The 20,537-nt window shown below is 37.0% G+C and overlaps 3 protein-coding genes across 4 annotated transcripts; 2 read left to right on the plus strand and 1 right to left on the minus strand.

The window, feature by feature from the left end:
• Window positions 1–1,772: 1,772 nt before the first annotated feature.
• Window positions 1,773–7,250, plus strand: LOC112514832 (TOM1-like protein 4). Of its 2 annotated transcripts, XM_025121452.1 has the most exons (11): window positions 1,777–1,863; window positions 1,994–2,075; window positions 2,224–2,376; window positions 3,284–3,362; window positions 3,878–3,973; window positions 4,060–4,173; window positions 4,729–4,874; window positions 5,419–5,500; window positions 6,067–6,152; window positions 6,251–6,448; window positions 6,674–7,250. In XM_025121452.1, the coding sequence occupies exons 3-11, from the start codon at window positions 2,267–2,269 to the stop codon at window positions 7,161–7,163; spliced, it is 1,401 nt and encodes a 466-aa protein (XP_024977220.1). In that variant the 5' UTR covers window positions 1,777–1,863; window positions 1,994–2,075; window positions 2,224–2,266; the 3' UTR covers window positions 7,164–7,250. The 2 variants fall into 2 exon arrangements, with proteins under 2 accessions (XP_024977219.1, XP_024977220.1); XM_025121451.1 differs by lacking the exon at window positions 1,994–2,075 and having other exon boundaries at window positions 1,773–1,863.
• Window positions 7,251–8,333: 1,083 nt separating this feature from the next.
• Window positions 8,334–13,141, plus strand: LOC112514743 (dnaJ homolog subfamily B member 13-like). The gene is made up of 3 exons (XM_025121346.1): window positions 8,334–8,480; window positions 11,890–12,320; window positions 12,697–13,141. The coding sequence occupies exons 1-3, from the start codon at window positions 8,334–8,336 to the stop codon at window positions 13,139–13,141; spliced, it is 1,023 nt and encodes a 340-aa protein (XP_024977114.1).
• A 134-nt stretch (window positions 13,142–13,275) lies between these two features.
• LOC112514659 (aldehyde dehydrogenase family 3 member H1) lies at window positions 13,276–19,842 on the minus strand. Its single transcript, XM_025121246.1, has 10 exons — window positions 19,482–19,842; window positions 17,669–17,737; window positions 17,481–17,577; window positions 16,232–16,438; window positions 15,252–15,367; window positions 15,043–15,147; window positions 14,795–14,967; window positions 14,499–14,589; window positions 14,249–14,398; window positions 13,276–13,668 (listed from the first exon to the last, which is right to left on the minus strand). The coding sequence occupies exons 1-10, from the start codon at window positions 19,716–19,718 to the stop codon at window positions 13,435–13,437; spliced, it is 1,479 nt and encodes a 492-aa protein (XP_024977014.1). The 5' UTR covers window positions 19,719–19,842; the 3' UTR covers window positions 13,276–13,434.
• Between the last annotated feature and the right edge of the window lie 695 nt (window positions 19,843–20,537).

The raw sequence follows: 20,537 nt of genomic DNA on the forward strand, positions 1-20,537 counted from the left end.
AATTATTATATTAGGGGTTAGGTGTCTTTGGATTGCATATAAAAATAAATTATTGACTTATTCTGGTGTGGTACGATAATAAGTATTTTTGAGTGTTTGGATAAACAACTTATATCGGTGTCAAACCGGTAATAAACAACTTTTGAAGAAGTTAAACTCTTCTGAGTTATAATAAGTTGATAAGTGTTTTTGTAGAAAAGCACAACTTGTTTCAAATTGGTATCAAATAAATTGGTTGATGATCCAGGAAATTAATGGGGTGAAGACACGTTGGAGGAACTTAGGAAAGGGAAGCATATAGTCATATGGGATTGGAGGGAAATCATGTGAGACAAGAATTAAAATAGAAAATTTAAGCTAGTCAACAAAAAATCTGGGTTTTGACTGGGGCCTTTCCCCCCAATGTTTAAAGATTGGATCCGCCGCTCCTGCTGGTGGTACCATACCAACTTTATAAAATTGGTTGATACTTAGTATTTAAAATCGTCTACAATAATACCATACCGATTATATATATATATATATATATATATATATATATATATATATATTATTTGTATGATTTATTAACACTTTAGGGTTATGTTTGTACATGTATTGCTCGGCCCGCCTTGAAAACTGTGTGCTCGTATGGCTTGACTGGATTCGAGAAAGTTTTTGAGCTGAGTTGAACATTAGTTTTTTTAGAGCTCGACTTGTTAAGCTAAACGAGCTTTATTTTGTGTTCCAGATCGACTCGAGTTCGAAAGTTGGTAAGCTGGAACTCGACATAAACGATCTCGAGTAGGTCGTTAAAAGTCAAATCATTTACACCCCCATCAAGTTGAAGAATGGGGAGGGGGTGGTCGAAGAAGACGAAAAGGTGATGGGGGTGCTCGAAAAGAAGGGTGGATGCTTTTTTTTTATAAAGGTAAGGGGCCGTTTATCAAATGCTTATTCGGCTATGCGTTTATCAAGTTACATTACCTTACCGGATGAATATGGCGAGGACCAAGAATCTTACCCAGTAAGAGCGAGGCAAAGACTGAGATTCTTACCCTGTAAGTGAGGGCAATGACTCTTACCACCATCAGCACTTACCGGATAAATCGTTGCATAGAAAGCCGTTTTTGTTGCCTAAAATCTAACCCGGTAAGTAAATGATAGTGTTGAATTTTACTGCTAAGTGCTTACCGGATAAGTGTTTAGTAAACGGTCCATAAATATTTGTACACAAGCTTCATACACCAGACTATTAGCTTATTTTGTAATTAAAGAATAATGAAAATGCCCCTCAACTAACGATATTCCAACTAACAGAGTTAAGTCTAGGCACTGATTTCAAACAAAAATGCATGCCACGGTGACTACTTTCGTAGTTTTCACAAAGTAAGGACCATTTTCATAGTTTTCTATTAACTACAGGGACCAAAATTGTAATTTACTCTAAAGAAATAGACGAGAAGACCGTTGAAGTCCACGGTAAGCCTTCGTATGGGGTCCAGTACGCTATTCTAAAACGCGCTTAACAAATGAGCGAAAAGTCAAACTAAAAAAATGTTTAGAGTAGCGGTAACCCCATCAAGTTCACCATTTTCCAATCTCTAATTCGTCTGTCTCTCATCCACTATGTAACAGTAGGTAACTTTAGCAGTCCATGTATGAAAGAACAAAGCTCATAGAATTCAACTGGTTTTTTCTTCTCTCTCCAATTCATACAAAGCGTCTAGAGAGAGAGGGAAATACATACAAAAACCATATATATATATATATATCATCTCTCTCTTTCTATATTTGCTTGATTTATACTAAAATCTGTCTGTTTTTCTGTTTCTAAGAAGAAAGAATCTGCTATAGGTTTTGTTTGCCATCCAGTTTTTAAAGGTAATCAACTTCGTTAATGATCTTAACGGCTCTCAAATTGTTCATCGGATAGTCAAATTTTCGATAGTTTCTCAGCTTTGGTAGTTTTCAACTTCTGATGTAATGAGTTTGTTATCTGGGATTGTTTCAGTTCATATTGAATTGATTTTTCCATACGCCAAATCCTTGTTAAGAATTAAGAAGGGTTTTCTTTAGAGAGAGAATCCCTTTAGGTATTTGGATAAATTTCTCTTATTATGTGTTCTTCTTTTTCTGTTTATACAATTGGGAATTTGTTATAGTTTTCCTTTATGCTGATTTGTTGTTTGGATTGAACTTTGTGGTGTTCTTATTCATCTTGTTATCTTTGTGGGTTTATAGGAAGATCATCACAGGTTTAGAGTGGGCAAGGTTACAGAAAGAAATGGCAAATAGTGCAGCAGCATGTGCAGAAAGGGCAACAAGTGATATGCTGATTGGTCCAGATTGGGCTGTCAACCTTGAGCTGTGTGATCTTATCAATATGGACCCAGGGTATACTTTATTTCCACCATATTCCTATTTATCTTATTTATTTGAAAATTTATCAGGTGTTTGCTGATAAGATGGCTGAAACTAGTCATAGTCAATTAGTGGTGGACCTAGGAATTTTCTTGAGCGGGTGCATCTTTAGGGTGGATTAGAGGCACGCAAAGTCGCAGCTTTGATTGGAGGGAAAAGTCAGACTTGGTTAGATCCGAGGGATAACCAATTATGTTGATTTCTGGAATAATACGTTTTTGTTTATTTTGTTTCCTTATGCATATAAGATGTCAACAATAATCAAATTAGTAACTAAAAACAAATTGCAAAATACAAACAAACCAAGAAAAAGACTCGTATTTTCAAGAAAGTTAATTATTAAGAATATGATAATTTACAAGAGAACGTCAGGATGTAGTTAATTGGCAAAAAGTAGAGACAAATTTAGGAATGATGACAAAATTAATAGAGTATTCAAAAGTGATCTAAAATTTGAAAAGATAAAAGAGCATAAGTCGAAAGAAATGGAAAAAAAAACTAGCTTATGGTTGCCAAACATGGCCTAACGATTTTGCTAGCAAGGATGAAGCTAAAGCGCGCAGGCTTTGTTATGGTCGGGGAAGGAATTCTCTTGCAATTTTCAAAAGTGTCTGATTTGGTTGCTTGAACCTTGGCCTTTTGATCACAAACGGGTAACCCCGTTTGCTTTATTTATGTTTCTACCATATGGGTGTGCTTCTGTGTGTTTAAGGACAGTCGTATCGTGGTTGTTAGTTTGAATTTACTGGCCTTATATATACATTTGCAAGTATGAGCTCAATCTGATCTTCTGTTCTACATTTGTACTAAACCCCACCATCTCTTTGTACTTGTATTGCTTTTTAGTAATTCATTCTGTGATTGTTTTCTTGATCTGCAGACAAGCAAAAGATGCAGTGAAAATACTGAAGAAGCGCCTTGGAAGCAAGAATCCAAAGATACAACTACTCGCGCTTTTTGTATGTATTTCATTTCTGTGCGCTTTTCCCTATGGTTGTTATTGTTAATTATGTTCGATATTATGATGTTTTTAGCATACAGGGTAGCTAGTTTATTGATATGATTTTGTTATGCTAGTTTCTCTTTTTGCATGTATTTTGCTGTGATATGCTTTGCCACATGGTCTTTACTCTTCATTTATGTTCAGTGTTATGGTGTTTCTAGCATACAATGAAGCTAGTTTATTGTTACGCCACGTGGTTATTTAGGAGAATAATCTTCTGATAGATCTTTGTTGATGCATGACCTTCCGACAAATTCAAGAACACCTCTGCCTGATCGAAGAATGCCTCTTCTTAACACAAGAATGCCTCAAAACCTGTTAGAAGGTCGTGCATTTTTACAAAAATGGCGTTGTTGTGAATATTTCTCAACATAAAAACCGTGGTGAAATTGCATGATGTTGTTGCTTGCTTTTGGAGAGAACAAATGTGATCTTGGAATGGTGTTCTTATTCTGGTTAATTTTGATTTAGGTACTGGAAACTTTGAGCAAAAACTGTGGGGAGAACGTGTTTCAGCAAATCGAGCGGGATATCTTGCATGATATGGTTAAAATTGTCAAGAAAAAGGTGCAATACACAACGTATTTCGTTATATATTTTGGGTAAATATGCTTTGTGTTACTGAATGACTTTGATCTAATTTCCATATGCAGCCCGACTTGAACGTAAGGGAAAAGATTCTTATCTTGATAGATACTTGGCAAGTAGCTTTCGGTGGGCGTGGGGGAAGGTATCCCCAATACTATGCCGCATATAACGAACTGAAGGTGATCGATCATCTATTATGTACTTCTTTTTTGATATATCTTATGGGACCTTCAAGTCAGGCCTGTTCCTGACATTTTATAGGCCCTGGGTGAGATGTAAAAAAGGGGCTCTCGATAGTTACAAAAAAAATCTTTAGTACTACCATTTTTATTATTAGAAATGACATTGAATTCAAGAAATACTAATAATTCATATAAAACCGTTTTAATAGAGTACTCCTAGACGCAAAACCAATCAATAATTTTTTTTTTAAATTAATGGTATCTACCATATCACTTTTATGTAACATCGTCAATCCGTTCCATCATAAAAAACATCATATCATATACCTTTAATATATAGATTGACATCATCTGGGGCCACAATGTTGACTATTCGGAGTAAAACTCTATGTAAATCCATGTAAATCATTTGGCTTTTGATCGATGGAAAATATATCAAAGATTTTGTAGACAAGTAGTTTTTGTTGGATCTTCTCCTAGAAGAGTAAATATATTCATGTTTTTTTTACAAAGTGTTGTTATATTGACTTTCCTTTTTTGGAATGAGTACAGTCTGCTGGAGTGGATTTTCCACCCAGAGAAGAGAACAGTGTGCCATTGTTTACACCTCCACAAACTCACCCCATTGTTCATCCTGCTTCAACATATGAAGAATCTGCTATTCAGGCCTCCCTCGAGATTGATGCTTCTGGATTCAGGTATCTCTATTATTTCATTTGTATGCTATTGTTTTTTTTTTATTAACGTCGATATCCAACCCGTTATGCGAGCCGACTGATCCCAGGGCGACCACCTGCTTTGCAGATAGCCCGGAGTCATCGCATTTGAACCTCCGTGGCCACAAGGGTTATTCCTCCTTGGATTTGAACCCTGGTACTTTTGACCTTTGGAGCCAAGCTCAAACCAATCAGGCACCACCCTTGTGGTTTTGTATGCGATTGTTTTTAACTAGCTTTTCAAAACTTATCTTATATGCATTTTTTCTCTTGAACATACTTTTCACAACGCTCTACTCTTTGTGGTAGAGATCAGTTCTCCAAATGGGATATACTGAGCTCGTTTGGTTTGGTTTGGTTTGGTTTACTACTGGATAAATCCTTGCACTTTTTTGTTATTTTACATCAAGTTTTGCAGTTTTTCGTTTGCTTGGATCCAATAATCATCATTAAACTCTTAAAAATAAGATGGGTTGCTCCATCCTTCAACTTTTCGTATTTACCAACGGATACTTGCTCGATGCAGCTTATCAGAAATTGTGACTGCACAAGGAATAGCAGATGTGTTGATGGACATGCTTACTGCTTTGAATCCTAAGAACAAAGAGGTAAAAACTTATACATTCATGGCCTTGCATCAATGTAATAGGAATACAACACTCATTTCATGTGATAAGATCATCAGTAGCAAATACTTTGGGTGCGTTTGGTACAAGGGATATGACAGTACAAAATCTTGTTGTCACACGTTTGATGCAACTTTAGACCAGGACAGGACAGGTCTTGAGTGGGACAAAAATGTATGTTTTTTTGTCCCACCAAAATAGGTCGAACAAAAATCAGGAAGATGAGTCAAGATTGGTGAATTACTATACTACCCATGTCAAATTAAAACCATAAAAAATTCCAAAATTCTTTTACCCGCCTAGCTCACTCTCACTTGTGCAGTCCGGTTCATAAACGAACCCTTGAGATCTTCATAGAAACAACCACTCTTTCATCTGGGGGGGTAAAGGAAAGGTCTGCTTAAATCACCCTATTCACGAGCAAGATGTATTGGGATCGTTTGGTTTGGTATTATATGTAGCAAATCCTCGCACATCTACTTGTGATTTAGTGCTTATAATTTCGTATCTCATGCTTCCCTTAAAATTTTAACTGTTATTCTTCCCAGGGTGTAAAGGAAGAATTGATTGTTGATCTTGTCGGCCAATGTCGTTCTTACCAAAATCGTGTCATGACCCTAGTTAACACTACCTCGTAAGCGCCTTTGACTTCAACTTTTTTTTCGGCTTCATTCTTCCACTTATCGATGCCTTGAATATATATACCGACTGCATTTTTCATTTGTTTCTCAGAGATGAGGTGCTTCTAGGCAAGGGTTTGGCCTTGAATGATACTTTGATGCGTGTTCTTGGTCGTCATGATGACATTGCAGCGGGAGCTCCCAATCACTCGGTTGAGGCTGGGGCTCAGGAAAATTCTGTTGCTCGTCTTGTAAATGTAACTCACGAGGATGATGAATCTGAAGATGATTTCGTGCAGCTAGCACAAAGGTGAATATAATCTGATGAGCCAATTGCATGAAAATGAAACGTACTTTGCTTCAATTCCTATTTTGTGCAACGTACTTTCAAAACCTTCATTTTTGATACTTCACATGTAACATAAAAAACACAGGCATCTAGTTTACATCTAGGGACCAACATGTACGTAACCAATGGAGGCTAGACGGGTTATACCATGTTAGATACTCTAAAATTTTTGAACTTTTGTTTCAGGTCATCAAGGGACCAACATGTACGTAACCAGAACATTATAGGTGAACCCGTGCGGGTTAGCCCACTTGCCCCTCCTCCACCCTCATCGGTCAATCCTGTTCGTGCTGATTCAGGTTCGATGGTTGACTATCTGAGTGGTGAAGCATACACTTCTGAAAGATCTTCCGGTGGACCATCAGGCTCCACATATACGACAACTCCAGCTCAAACCATGTATGCTGATCAGCCTGCTTATGATGCACCAACTCGTGTGACCAAATCCGTGCACTTTGATCTGCCTCCGAGTTCTATCCCTCCACCACCTTCAAAGCACAATGAAAGACGACACTTCTTTGAACCAAATTCCAGCAATGGGTTGGTTGATCAGACTCGGGACCTCTCTCTCAACACTTCGGCTCCGGTCAAGAAAGAGAAACCCGAAGACCTCCTGTTTCAAGATCTCGTTGATTTTGCGAAAGCCAAATCGTCTTCTCCAAAACCAAATAGGTGATTTTAGTTCCTCTTTCTATCTTTGTTATATGTGTGTATATCGACAATTTATTAATGCAGTTCTCTTAAATTCAATATTACAAGTGAATAATGTTTCGGTACAGATATTTTAAGCTTTAAGAAACCTCTCCCGTATCTATAAGCTTCTAATCACATCCATGTGTAGGTTGGATTTAATTGGGTTGTTAGCGGGTTGGGTTGGATGGATTTAACAGGTTAACGGTTTTTTGTGTAGCCCTACCCTTATATTCTCACATCATCTCCAAAGCTCTTATAAGTACACCAAATTCATGTTTATGTTTATTTGTTGGTTGCTCCTATCCTTTTTTGATATGTTTTAGAGTACCACGTCGACTAGACTTAATTGGATTTTTCTTCTATATATGTTGGAAATCTCCCCTCATTTATCTCCTTAAAGGCTTTTTTGGAGAGTAATCTAGAGGTTCTACATATTCTCGTATGGTATCAGAGACAAGATCTATCGTTTTAGAGATTCAACACTGTGGGCAATTTGTACTTGTTTAGGCTCTCACCCATCTTGCTTCCTCTTGACACTCTAGAATAATAGGTGTTTGTCTAGCTTCAGTTTGAAGGGGCATGTTAGAGTCTCATATTGACTAGATTTGGACCATTTTTTTCAATATATATTGAACCCCCTCCCCCCCCCCCTTTTTATCTGCTTAAAGGCTCTTTTCGAGAGTAATTTGGGGGTTCCATGAATTCCGATGTCATCTAAGCATCATCTTCAAGGTAATCAAATAAGCCCTAATTTGCGGTTTTTGGTTCGTGCTTTTGATTTACAAGCTTGTAACTTTGATTTTTGGTGGAATATCTGTTTGTGGTAAAATCGATGTTAATTTTGTTGTTGTTGAAGTTGGGTTTGTTGGGTTGCTCGTATCCTCTTCTCACCTACATATCATCGTCAAGGTTATTTATGTTTATTTTCGTTGTCGTTGATGACTTCTTTCCTTCTTTTTTTTTTGTTCATTAATTATGTAAACAATAATTTGCCTACGATTATAGTCCTTGGTTGGATGAAATTTTCATAGTACACATACATCAAAATAAAACCAACTCAATTTATACCAAGAAAATAAAATAAAAAAAAAGGTAATAACAATGGAACCGTCATCCTAAATGCCTCCGGTCGATAGTGGTGGAGGAGGTAGATATGACTGATGTAGTGGAGGCAATGGTGGTGGCGATAGACGGTGGTGGAGGAGGAGGTACAGTCTACCAGTGGCGGCTACAAGTGGTGGTGGAGGAGGTAGATATGACTAATGTAGTGGAGGTAGTGGTGGTGGAAGAGGAGGTACAGGTGGCTACCGGTGGCAGCTAGCTACAAGTGGTGGTGGTGGTGGCCATTAAAACAAATACCATATTAAAGCTATACATCAGAAAAAGGGTTATTTAGTAATATTTTAGTTTTTATCTCATTCTTGTCCCATCTTGTTCCACCTATTTTGGTGGAACAAAAAAAAAACATTTTTTGTCTCACATTGTTCGAGTTCTTGTCTCTGTCTTATGTTGTATCAAGCGTGAAACAATGAGTTCTTGTCCTGTCTCATATCACGCAAAACGTGATACAATGAGTTTTGTCTCATCTTATCCTGTCATGTCATGGCCTGTCCAATGTATGAAACGCAACCTTACGCATTTGATATATGTTTGTGTAGGAAGTATACTACATTAAAAAAGATCTATTTCTCATGTAGGTTTAGATATACCTTACAATACTTCTTGGTCATTAGATCTTGAATTTTCATTCCAAGACCTCCACTCCACTAGGCAGACGACCTGGGTCGCGTAACTCTTTAGAAATCGAGTTCATTGTGTGCACGGCCTTCCATGCTAGTTAAACCACGTGTGAAGTCGCGTAAGTCACTGGAATTTGACTTAATGCCATGTGCATGCAACGATGCAGTGCCCACACAAGTTGGGTTGCGAGAGATTACGTAACAGGTGGCCTTCATTTTTTCAAAACGTGAGAACATTTTTTTACTGTAGTATTGTAGTCTATCACATGTGATATTAAATTATAGATGCAGACGATCTAGGTCGCGGGCCAAAATCGGCCGCACCACCAAGTCCCCTCATGTGTATTATCAAATGTGATAAGGGGGCTCTTGTGTTTTCGTTAAATGAAGGTGTTGACACACACACATGTATATATGTGTGTGTGCATGTATTTGTTTGCATGTGATAAACAACTAAATGGGTCGAGTTCCATCTTTAGATGTATTAAATGCCGATTTGTAAGGCCTACACGCCTATCACATATTTCACGACAAGAACATCTATATGCTCGAATGACTGTTTTACCCCCAAAAGATCAATTTTAACATTAAATTTAAATTTTCTAGAGTTCCTTAGACATGTTTCACACTAATCTGTTAGACAATGAACAATTGTCACGTTGCAGATGGAAATTTGAAAGAAAAAAGTAGTTGTCCGATCTCTCTAACCAGTCAAATGGGCCATAGTAGGACCGATTTTCAGGATTTTTTTACACTAATTGATTGAACTTAACCGGTTCCTATCTAATTTCAACTGATTTCTTAATTTACAGATCAACCTTTGTTTCAAATAACCTCTATCGCTCCTAAAAATGGTTTACATTTACTCGTTTGTGACCCCTCCAACTAACGTGAGATCCGTGGCGGACTTGTAGTTAGGATTGAGGGGGCAACGGACCCAATTAAAACAAAGAATTTTTTACAAGGGCTAAAAGTAATTTTTTTTTCTGACTTCTCATTTAGTTCTCCCAATAAATTTTTACAGAGAACCCCACAATCCTAGCCGACCATCACCGACTCCAAAAAAGTCTCTTGAATTTTTTTTTTTTTTGAAATCAATCAAAAAACGGGAAAACTCCTTCAAAATCGACAAAAACTCTAAAAAAATCCCTCGACATCAACCAAAAAACTTTAAAAATCTCTTGAAACGGTATAATTAGGTAAAAACACGTCGAGCAAATTTGTACGTCTTTAATCCACCTTAAAGGTGATCCCACTAGATAAAAATCTTGAATCTGTTACGAGATGTTTTAGATATCCTAAGCCTCTTGTGTCTCAACCCTCAATGTTAAAAATCATTTAATAGATGTGAAAAAATAGTTTATGTGATTAAGCGCTTATTTTATTTTTTCAAAATACTCATTTTAATTTTGAGTAAACTCTGATTTTGGTCCCTGAAATTTAGTAAAATCTTTAAAAGTGGGACCTGAACTTTGATAATTCGAAAAATCGTTCTTATGATTCTCATTTTGCTCTGAAAGTGGTCCTTGGTCACAAATTCCGTTAACAATTTCCGTTAAAGTAAGGGACGGTTAATTCTTTTTACATATTTTCTTAAATATCTTTAAAGAAAATATAAAGATATAATTTATAGATTATTTCTTAAATTATATTATATTATATATATATATATATATATATATATATATTAAATCTATATATTGCTTATACTATTATTATATATGTACATATATTACATTTTTCAACAATATATAAATTAAGAAAATAGGATATATAGTTTAAAAAACAATATATCAATTAATATATATATATATATATATAGAGAGAGAGAGAGAGAGAGGGGTAAGTTATTATGCAACTCATTTACATTTGTACAACCAATACAATTCAATCTCAAACGTCCATTTAATTTGATAAATATGTGATTTCATAAAAGTTTAAATTGTTTTCTAATATAAAGTATTGATCATAATTAATCAACTCTAGTCATCTTACATAAATATTCAAATCATAATAAATGAACTCTCATCATTTTCATAAATATCTCAATTGATTAGGTTGCATTGGTTATACAAATGTGATAAATTGCATTTGAAACGTCCTCTCTCTCTATATATATATATACACACACATAAATTTAAAAAAATATAATATATAATTTAAGAATCAATATATAAATTATATATTATATTTTTTCCTAAAAATATTTTTTAAAAATATCTCGTTCTAACAGAGATTGTTAACGGAGTTAGTAACTAGGTATCATTTTCAGAACCAAAAAGACGATTTGCAGACTAATCAAAGTTCAAGTTCCAATTTCAAAGATTTCATTAAACCTGAGGGACCAAAATGAAAGTCTACTCTCCAATTTTTTATGGTAAATAAAGGAAATTCTAAAATGGATGGTGATAATAAGATTTGGATTGAATATTTGTTGTTTTTGGTTTTGAATGTGTGATTGCATGGGATTAACATGCATGAGAATGGGAGGTGTTAGAAAAGCTTGCAAATCCTTTCTCTCAAAACACCATATTGGCAAGAAATCCCACAAGAACAAGAACAAGCACCCACTTCAGGTTCAATAACATTCCTTCAATTAATCTCTCTTTTTCAAAATTAATATATTCAAAAACCAGTTATATATATATATATATATATATATATATGTATACATATATATACATATATATATATGATTCATGAATGAATATATGTTTGTAATCACCGATACCCATATGGGCGAATGATCGTGTGAGACGCGTAAGAAACAGATCTGAACCTTTGATCACTTTTGATCTAAATGTCCACCCATGAATTGCACTTTAGAAGAGAATCGATCTGGTGCATCTCGGTACATCTCATTAGTGTTGATATTCGATTAGGATGAAGATCTGTTCTTACGCTTCTCACACGGAACCCAATCATCTTTCAATCAAATTTTATGATGTTATTTATGTTGCAATATTTTAGGTGAATGTTGATGATGATGGAGATCGAGATGGAGATGGAGATGGAGATGGAGCTGAAAGGGAAGATGTTACATCACCAAGAGTCACGGCTCCGAGATTTACGAGAACAGCGAGCACTGGTTTTTTGCCTAGCTCTTTGCCGAAAACGACAAGCCAGCGAAGGAGCAAGACTCCGGGCCGGCTCAGACCCGTGAATAGTCTGCTACGAAGCTTTAGCAAGAAGGGCATGGATTCAAACTCGTTTCATGCTGGTCACGTGGACAGATCGTCTTCTGTTTCGAGACGGCACAGCTCGACCATCGTGTATTCCAATGCTAATGGACTCCGCAAACCTCCCGATATGGTGAAGCGACTTGAGTGCACCCTCGAAGATCTGTGCTTTGGCTGCATCAAGAATGTCAAGATCAAACGTGATGTACTTACAAGCGAAGGGTATGTATTTTTTGTATGGCCATTGCTTACGTCTTAAATCACGATTTGAGTCGCTATAACGACTTACGTAAAGTTCGTACCCAACGGCACATGTGAGGCAAATCACGTATATAACAGTCTTCTAGGTGGCTGACTTAACATTGTTCCTCTCTTTCGTTAAAAAGGTTTCGAGAACACTGTGGCTACCAGACTCGAACCCTCACCCGTTTGTACAATTTATAAGTAAATATCTTTTCCAGAACAAACAAATATGGTATCCGAAAATACCCAAAGTTTCCGAACATAAAACATGTACTAATAACAAGTGTCCCCGGAACCATGGTACGGCCTCGGGGCACTTGAACAGAGTTATTCATGCTTCCTTTACGCTCTGCAGGCAAATAATACAAGAAGACGAAGTGCTAACGATAAAAGTGAAGCCAGGATGGAAGAAAGGAACGAAAATTACCTTCGAGGGTATGGGAAACGAGACGCCAGGCACCTGTGCTGCAGATATCACGTTTGTGGTTGACGAGAAACGACACCCTGTGTTTAAAAGAAAAGGGGATGATTTAGAAGTAGCCGTTGAACTTCCGTTAGTAGACGCCCTGACTGGTTGCACGCTCACCATTCCTTTTCTAGACGGGCAGCAATCATGTTTACTAATCGAGGACGTCATTACCCCTGGTTGCAGAAAGAGCATTGTAGGACAAGGCATGACATTGCCAACAGAAGAAGCAAAAAGAGGAAACCTAAACATCAAATTCTCGGTTCAGTTTCCACAGCAACTGACAGAAGAACAACGATCAGAGTGTTTCAATATCTTACAAGATTCATACTAATCTCGTATAGAAAAAGCATTATCACGGAAACAACCATTATACTCTTTGGGGTATAGGTCAGCTCTGCATACATTTTACTCCACATTCAGGTGGGGTATACTGGGTTCGTTTGGTTTTATCCTATAAAGCATTAGTGAGGACAAAGAAATCTTGAATCACAAAAGAACATTCTGAAAGAAGTTGTACTATACAAAATGCATTCATGTAAAAAGTAGATATAATTGGAACATTTTACTTATCGACAGAAATTAAAGCAAACGGGTTCTTTGGGTACACAAATTGCAGATTTACATCTAGGACCAGCCAAAAAGAGCACGAATGATGCCAAGTATACTGCCATCTAAAAGAGCCTTGAGAAGCCTAAGCTTGCCTGGTGTGTAAGGCGGGTACCTTGCTGATGCATCCCCGTAAAAGCTTCTGTGTAGGACGCCTTTCTTGTGACTGAAAGCATCAAATGAGAATTTCCCATGGTATGCCCCTATTCCACTGTCTCCGACTCCGCCAAATGGTAATGTATCGACCATAAGCTGCACAACGGAATCAGATTAGGCATAAAAGAGTTCTTGAATGGTTGTGTCAACATGGCAAACTCATTTTGAAGCTCCTGTGTGAAAAGGGTGTAAAAATGGGTGGACCATCCACCGCATCAGTCCCACGGCCATCATGGGGGAGGTAAATCACTATGAGTCAACACAACAGGTATGGGGCCGTTACCAACACAAATTGGCTAAGGCGCTTCTCCACCATCCTTGCTTACCTTATCGGGTAAGGGAAAGACCATCAACTCTGAACGGGTAAGCGTCTCCTACCCGGTAAGAGCCAATAAGTGTTTAGTTACCCAGTAAAAGACATTAAAATGTTTAATAAACAGGCCCTAAGTGATGGTTTAAACGAGGGACCTTCTTTATGGAAGTCCACCATCCTACTACTGCTAAGGCAACACATGGGGACGTGAAAAGGGTGTGTGCGTGTGCACGCGTATGCAGACATGTAAAGATATATGTCTTGTGTGTGCATGCACAATGCACCACTAAAACTCCTTTTTGTCCCTTCCGGGTCGGAGTTATAAATAATGAAAATTGATTGGTGGAAATTGAGGAGTAGTACATGTAAGGAGATATCATTAATGAGTACACCACCAGCAGAGACATTGCTCACAAACTCCTCCTTGAGCTGCTTCTTGTTGGTAAATAAGTATGCTGCGAGCGGGTTTGGTCTAGAATTGATAAAGTGGATGCCATCTTCAATTTTGTCGACCTACATAAACCAAGAGAACGATACCCAGAAGATCAATGACTAAAAGTTATTTGAACTTTTGAACCAAATATAGATTTACAGTGGCTGGTCATTTTTGTACCGTAACTATAGGAAGTAAAGGTCCAAATATCTCCTCGTTCATGATCAGGGAGTCTTCTGGGGCATCAAGCACAATGGTTGGAGCAATCTTTCTAAAACAGACAAAAAGCAGCATGTGCATTAGAATTGGTTAAATCTACTAAGCTCAATTCACAATCACAATTACCAAACAAACTTTCGAACAAATTTTTTTCACCAAATCATTTCAAACCTTTTTACAAGCCGCCAGGGATTTGGGGGGGGTCATTTGGTTTGGTTTAATTACAGAACAAAAAAGATGCCATTAAGCAAACTCACAGGTTGTTAATGTCTGTTTGACCTCCATGAATTATCTTTTCGGAAACTCTATCGTCATCCAATAGCTTTGTTAACCGAGCAAAGTGATTGGAATTCACGACCCGAGACAAATCTAGCGAGTTCAGAGCATCCTCTCCAAAGAACTTGACCAACTGATGTTTTATAGAGTCTATCTGCAGAATGACAACAGCAGACAGATTAACATCTGATTTTAAAATATTATACATCGCTTAAGAGAACATACATACCAACACTGGAGCATAATTTTTTGTTGTTATTATGTAATCAGGAGCTACACAAGCTTGTCCATTGTTGCATCCCCACTTCCCTGATACTATACGCCTTGCTGTGACCTATAAAGCACAGGATATCTGATCACAAGAGAAAGAAGATGGCATTTGGGGAATGAAGTACATACAAACATATGAGTTTTAATGTAAAGAAGAAAGACCCCTACTGTTAAATCAATGTCTGAATCAACTAGAACAGGAGATTTGCCTCCAAGTTCCAAGACTACAGGTGTCAGATGCTTTGCAGCAGCAGCCATGATGACTCGCCCCACTCTCCCATTCCCTACAAGGTTGCTTATTCGGTTATATAATCATGAATAGGGCTTACGTAGTAAGCAGTTGTCAACAAATAATATGTTTAAGACCAGTGCTTACAGTGAGAGGCTAAATCAAGACAGGATTAATTTTGGAAAATATAGATATAATTGAAGTTAGAAGATCGACAAGCTAACCAAGTAATAGAGGCAGAACATTTGTTAACAGAATATAACAACGGATTGTCAGGCATATAACTTTATCCGAAACAAAAAATAAAATAAACTACAACAGTAAGCACAAAAAGAAGTTAGTATTCCTTTATGCATGTCTCAACCTCCAAAAAACAAAGTTGACATCCCAAAATGGAGAATGTTGCAACGTTGAAGGAAGGAGCATGTAAAGCCCATGGATCATTCACAGATCATGTGATCCCAAAGTAGAAGAACTCAATGTGACATATTAAATATCAGCAAATGCCAAGACTAATAATCAACGTATATGGAAATCATGATAGGAAATCTTTTAGAAGGATAGTTGATTTAGAAGCCATCAAGTATTCACTTGAATAAGGTTTTATAGTAGAGGAACCATGAAGTACCACTGGCTCACTTACTGCAAGACAATAATATGTCACATCATAATGGTTAAGAATGAAGTTCAAGGATGCCATACCAGTCATATGACATCAGATTATATAACCAGAGTTATTATTGTATGAAAGTAACCCAGAATCTTTAAATGGGAAAACTAGCAGAGGCCAAACTCTTTACAAATTAGCATAGATATTGTCGCCTCTACAACATAAAGTTGGATACTCTTGTACCCCCTTATCTGCCCTTAATCCGTGGCACAACATTAGATGGTGAAAAGCTAAGAAACAGAGAAAGACCTGTGTAGAATATTTTATCCCACTTTTGCTCCAGGAGCGCAGACGTTTCAGGAACAGCACCTTCAACAACTTTTATTGCAGAGTTATCCAAATATTCTCCAAAAAGTTTTGCCAACAATGAAGACATGGCTGGAGCAACCTCTGAGGGCTTCAGAACAACAGCATTCCCAGCTGCAATTGCTCCTATGACCGGATCAACAGATAACACTGGAAGGAAATAAATGAATTAGGAAACGGTGTAACTGACAAATATGTGTTTCATAATCCAGGTCCCTTCAATTTAGGTTTAACTCAGACATACACAAATCAAGCATCTGCAGTTTCAGAACAGGAATAAAAGTACAAGAAAATGATGCAGAAATAACTATCCATGCTTATCTATGCCATGCATTATTATTTACTGCCCAGATCATTTACATAAAATCATTCAGAAAAATTCTTGTTTACAGAGAAATGGTAAGCTTCTGTTCACTAAACTCATGTGATGAATGAGCATTAGCTTCAAAAGCAGATGCATAATTACCCTAGTTTTGTGGAGTTCAGATGATGTCAAACATATAATTACCAGATTGTTGGTGATTATAACATGATGTGTACACCATCCAATTCATGAAATTAGCAAAGGTAGAAGGGCGATGTAACTATAATTCAGACTCTTAATCACTTTAATTACAGCTCTCCCCCGCATGGCACAAGTGGACCCTAGGAAACAGAGTCTTTATGCCACTATTCTCCTTGCTAACAGTCTAGAAAAAACTCTCCAACAAGCCAACCAAATTAAAAATATGTAAATAAGAAAGAACAGTGTATTAGAATTAGCAAACATGAAGTTTCCTAGGAGAAATGCAGATCCTTGCAGCGTTTATGGTTTCTACTTTCTATGCTCAAGGCTTGAAAGAATGGAGAATCTATAGATATTTAGGTATGTCCATTCCTCTTTTGGAAGATATATTACGTCCCTTTGAGGTAGATTATTTTAAGCCATTGATCTCAGGGACGGAAGTGGCTCATCTGTCAGCATTTACATTGAAAACAAGAATTTCTCTGAAATAACTTATGTGCGAGCACACATATTAACTTTCAGAATTGCGTTTTTTTCCTGCTAAAAGATCTGCCTAAGTATTGGAAATATTACATCAAAGTGCATTCACTAACTCATTGGACTTCATCCACACATGTTCCTCGTAACTGTAATTTCTAAAAAGAAACAAATGTGGTAGATAGGGAAGAAACCAGGTTATTAACATACAGAATGGGTAGTTCCACGCTGATATGATCAGTATAACGCCCAATGGTTCTGGCACTATTTCTGCTGACGATGGAAAAGTACCTAAAGTGGTTTTCACCTGCAAAGAATTGTCAAAAAATGTGCATCATATGTCTTCCATTTTTAAACTACAGGCAGTTTATGTGTCGCTTAAATTCAATCACAGTTACTTTTTCTGGTTTCATCCAATCTTTTAGCTTCTTCAGTGCCAACTTGCAGGATGCCTTTATCATAGCAATCTGCATTTGAAAAACAATGGATCAAATTTAGTGGGATACAACTACTTGCATCATAATATTCCATATGTAGAAGGTATATTGCACCAAGATCATAACGAAGATAATATATGCGAAAACAGTTCTTATTTAGCAATCATCAAAGAATGACGAACTCAAATTTAAGATTGTATTGTGTGAAAGAAAAAGTGGCATTAAGACAAAGAACTTGATAACTGAGTTAGCCTTCACTCTGAACAGAACTAAAAACCTTTATGAAAGTAATTAGCAACACCTGAGACAACAATCCAGTTAAATATTATGCCTATTTTCCTCCATCACCATTTCGATAAAAAGTAATTTACTCATGAAGAAGTTCCACATTTTACATAAACTCCAATTATATAAATTCAAAATTATTTCATTAAGTGAGCTTGGTAGACAATTCTTCTTGTTGGATACACTGTGTCGCAGTGGACTTCCTTTCATATGATTCTGCCAGGTCTAGAGGCCAGAAGCATTCATCAACAGATACTATACATGGAATGCATTTCCTTTAATGGCGCATATTGAAATATATATATCCGTAGGGTTTGGTTCCGGTGAGGATGGAAGTTATGGTGAGAAGGGTAAGAAGGGATCTCCATTCTTGAACGATCCTAACTGAAGATCAACACTAATGCGGTGCACCGAGATGCACTGGATCAATTCCCGTGATAAGCGTAATTCATGGGGTGGGGTAAGATTAAAAGTGATCCAAGGGTCTAGATCCCTTCTTAGGCTTCTCACCTTAACTCCTATATATAGGGGATTGCCCCTAAGGCTGAAATGAGACTGTAACTAACATCACACATTTGGGACTGAAAATAGTACAACTGTCAACAACATGTGGTATCCTCAATTTCTTAAATGAGATCCTGCCTTTGTGTTCAACAAAAGCCCACCAGCTATTTAGAAAACAAGAAATTGCTTTTGTTTTCGACAAAAATGTTGAATGGAAAGGTTATATCATGTTCTCAACGAACCAATCAAATTTGTTAGACGTGCAAATTTGGTGCTTCTACGGACGCGTACACAAAAAAAATGGTGAGAGAACCATCCCCATCAATTTCAAAAAATCTGATTGGTTTCTTGAATCATAAATAATGTGGAATAAATTAGAAGGCAGAGACAGCACATCTGCAATTTTTTAGCAAGTTTTGGTTCCTGTAAGGAAATAGACCTCAATAAATTGTTACACCGTCAATGACCAAATCAAGTACTGCAACAAAAGAATTCATCAAATATAGTATTCAAAATTCAGCATTTAATGCATTCACCAACTAAAAGGATCAAGGAATTAATTCCTAAAGTAAAAACATAACATCAGTACGTCCGTACAGCACATGTATTACCGCATATGCTCATGAAAAAGAGTGGGCATTTGAAGTTTGACTCACAAATGAGTTGCTCAAAACAAATGCCTAGAAGCAAAAAGATGATAACTAGATTCAACCTCTAAACTTTCACTCAAATAAAATTGAATTTGAACTTGAAATTTTTTAGGTCAATTTGAATTTGAAACTATTTCTTGAAGCACAAAGTCAGTGTACATAAAGAGCAGGAACACAGACACGCATGAGTCATCTATGAATTTATTACACAAACAGATCTAAAAGGCAATTATGCCAACACGCAATCACAGAAAAGTGATCAGTCGCACTCCAATCTGTCAGAAAAATTCCCTGCACAATCAAATATACCCCTATGTGTAAGTTAAATAAAGGACCTCGTGGATGAAAGCTTCCATCTCAGGCTTGGAGAGGTCGGAGAATAGAGCATCACAAATCTGCTTGTCGCGATCTTCCACCATCTTCAACAAACTCTTCAACTGTGATACTCTCCATTCATAGCTCTTGGTCTTTCCAGCGATAACCGTGCTTCTCAACTCCTTGACTAAACTGTTGGCAGCCTCTGTATCGAACACCACCATCGCCGGAGAATCCTTAACATCTTCTGACGCCATTGTTGACGACAATATCAATATGAAATAATAAGCAGCAGCTACACCTGTATATATGGAGATATGAACAAGGAGAGTGACGTGAGGACGGCTGTATAGTAGTTTACCAGCAAAACGAGGCGTAAGCTTTAAGAAAACTAGATAGAGTTGGAAGGCGATGGGGATGCGTTGATGTTAACTAATAGAGTGAAGGATTCCATCTATGGCCGTTATAACAGCATCTCACACATCTCTTCAAATGTATATTTTGAACAACTTTTTGCTGTAATGGATTTTTCTGAAAATATAATGAAAAGTGAAAACAAAAGTTGAAATTAGGGATGGAAAAAAAGAAACAAACCCGATGGTGAAAACCGAAAACCGAAACTTTCGGGTCGGGTTCGAGGACATCTTTTCAGGGACGGAGTGACAATCGGGGAAAAAATCGGGACATGTAACCACCATGTAAAATCATTAAACAATATTTAGGGACAAATTGTCCAACTCAGTCTTGTCTAATCCTAGTCGTACCAAATATCAAACAGATAACTTGTCGTTTCCAGTCCAGTATGATTCTCTCCTACTGTTCAGTCCAATCTAATCTTATCCGGTTTTATCTGCATACCAAACAATACCTAATGGACTAACTTACTGGTCGTTTACCAAATGTTCACCCGGTAAGTGCTTACCGACAAGAGTCATATCTCTCTTTTACCTTATAGGTAACATTTCCTGCCATTAAAATGGATTGAGGGTAAACGTTTAAGCCTTTGCGGGTAAAAGTACGTTAACATAGTATAGTATATATTTGTATATAAGGCATAAATTCCTTTTGTAATTAGC

Source organism: Cynara cardunculus, assembly GCF_001531365.2.
Source record: "Cynara cardunculus var. scolymus isolate 2C chromosome LG 6, CcrdV1, whole genome shotgun sequence".
NCBI lineage: Eukaryota > Viridiplantae > Streptophyta > Magnoliopsida > Asterales > Asteraceae > Cynara > Cynara cardunculus.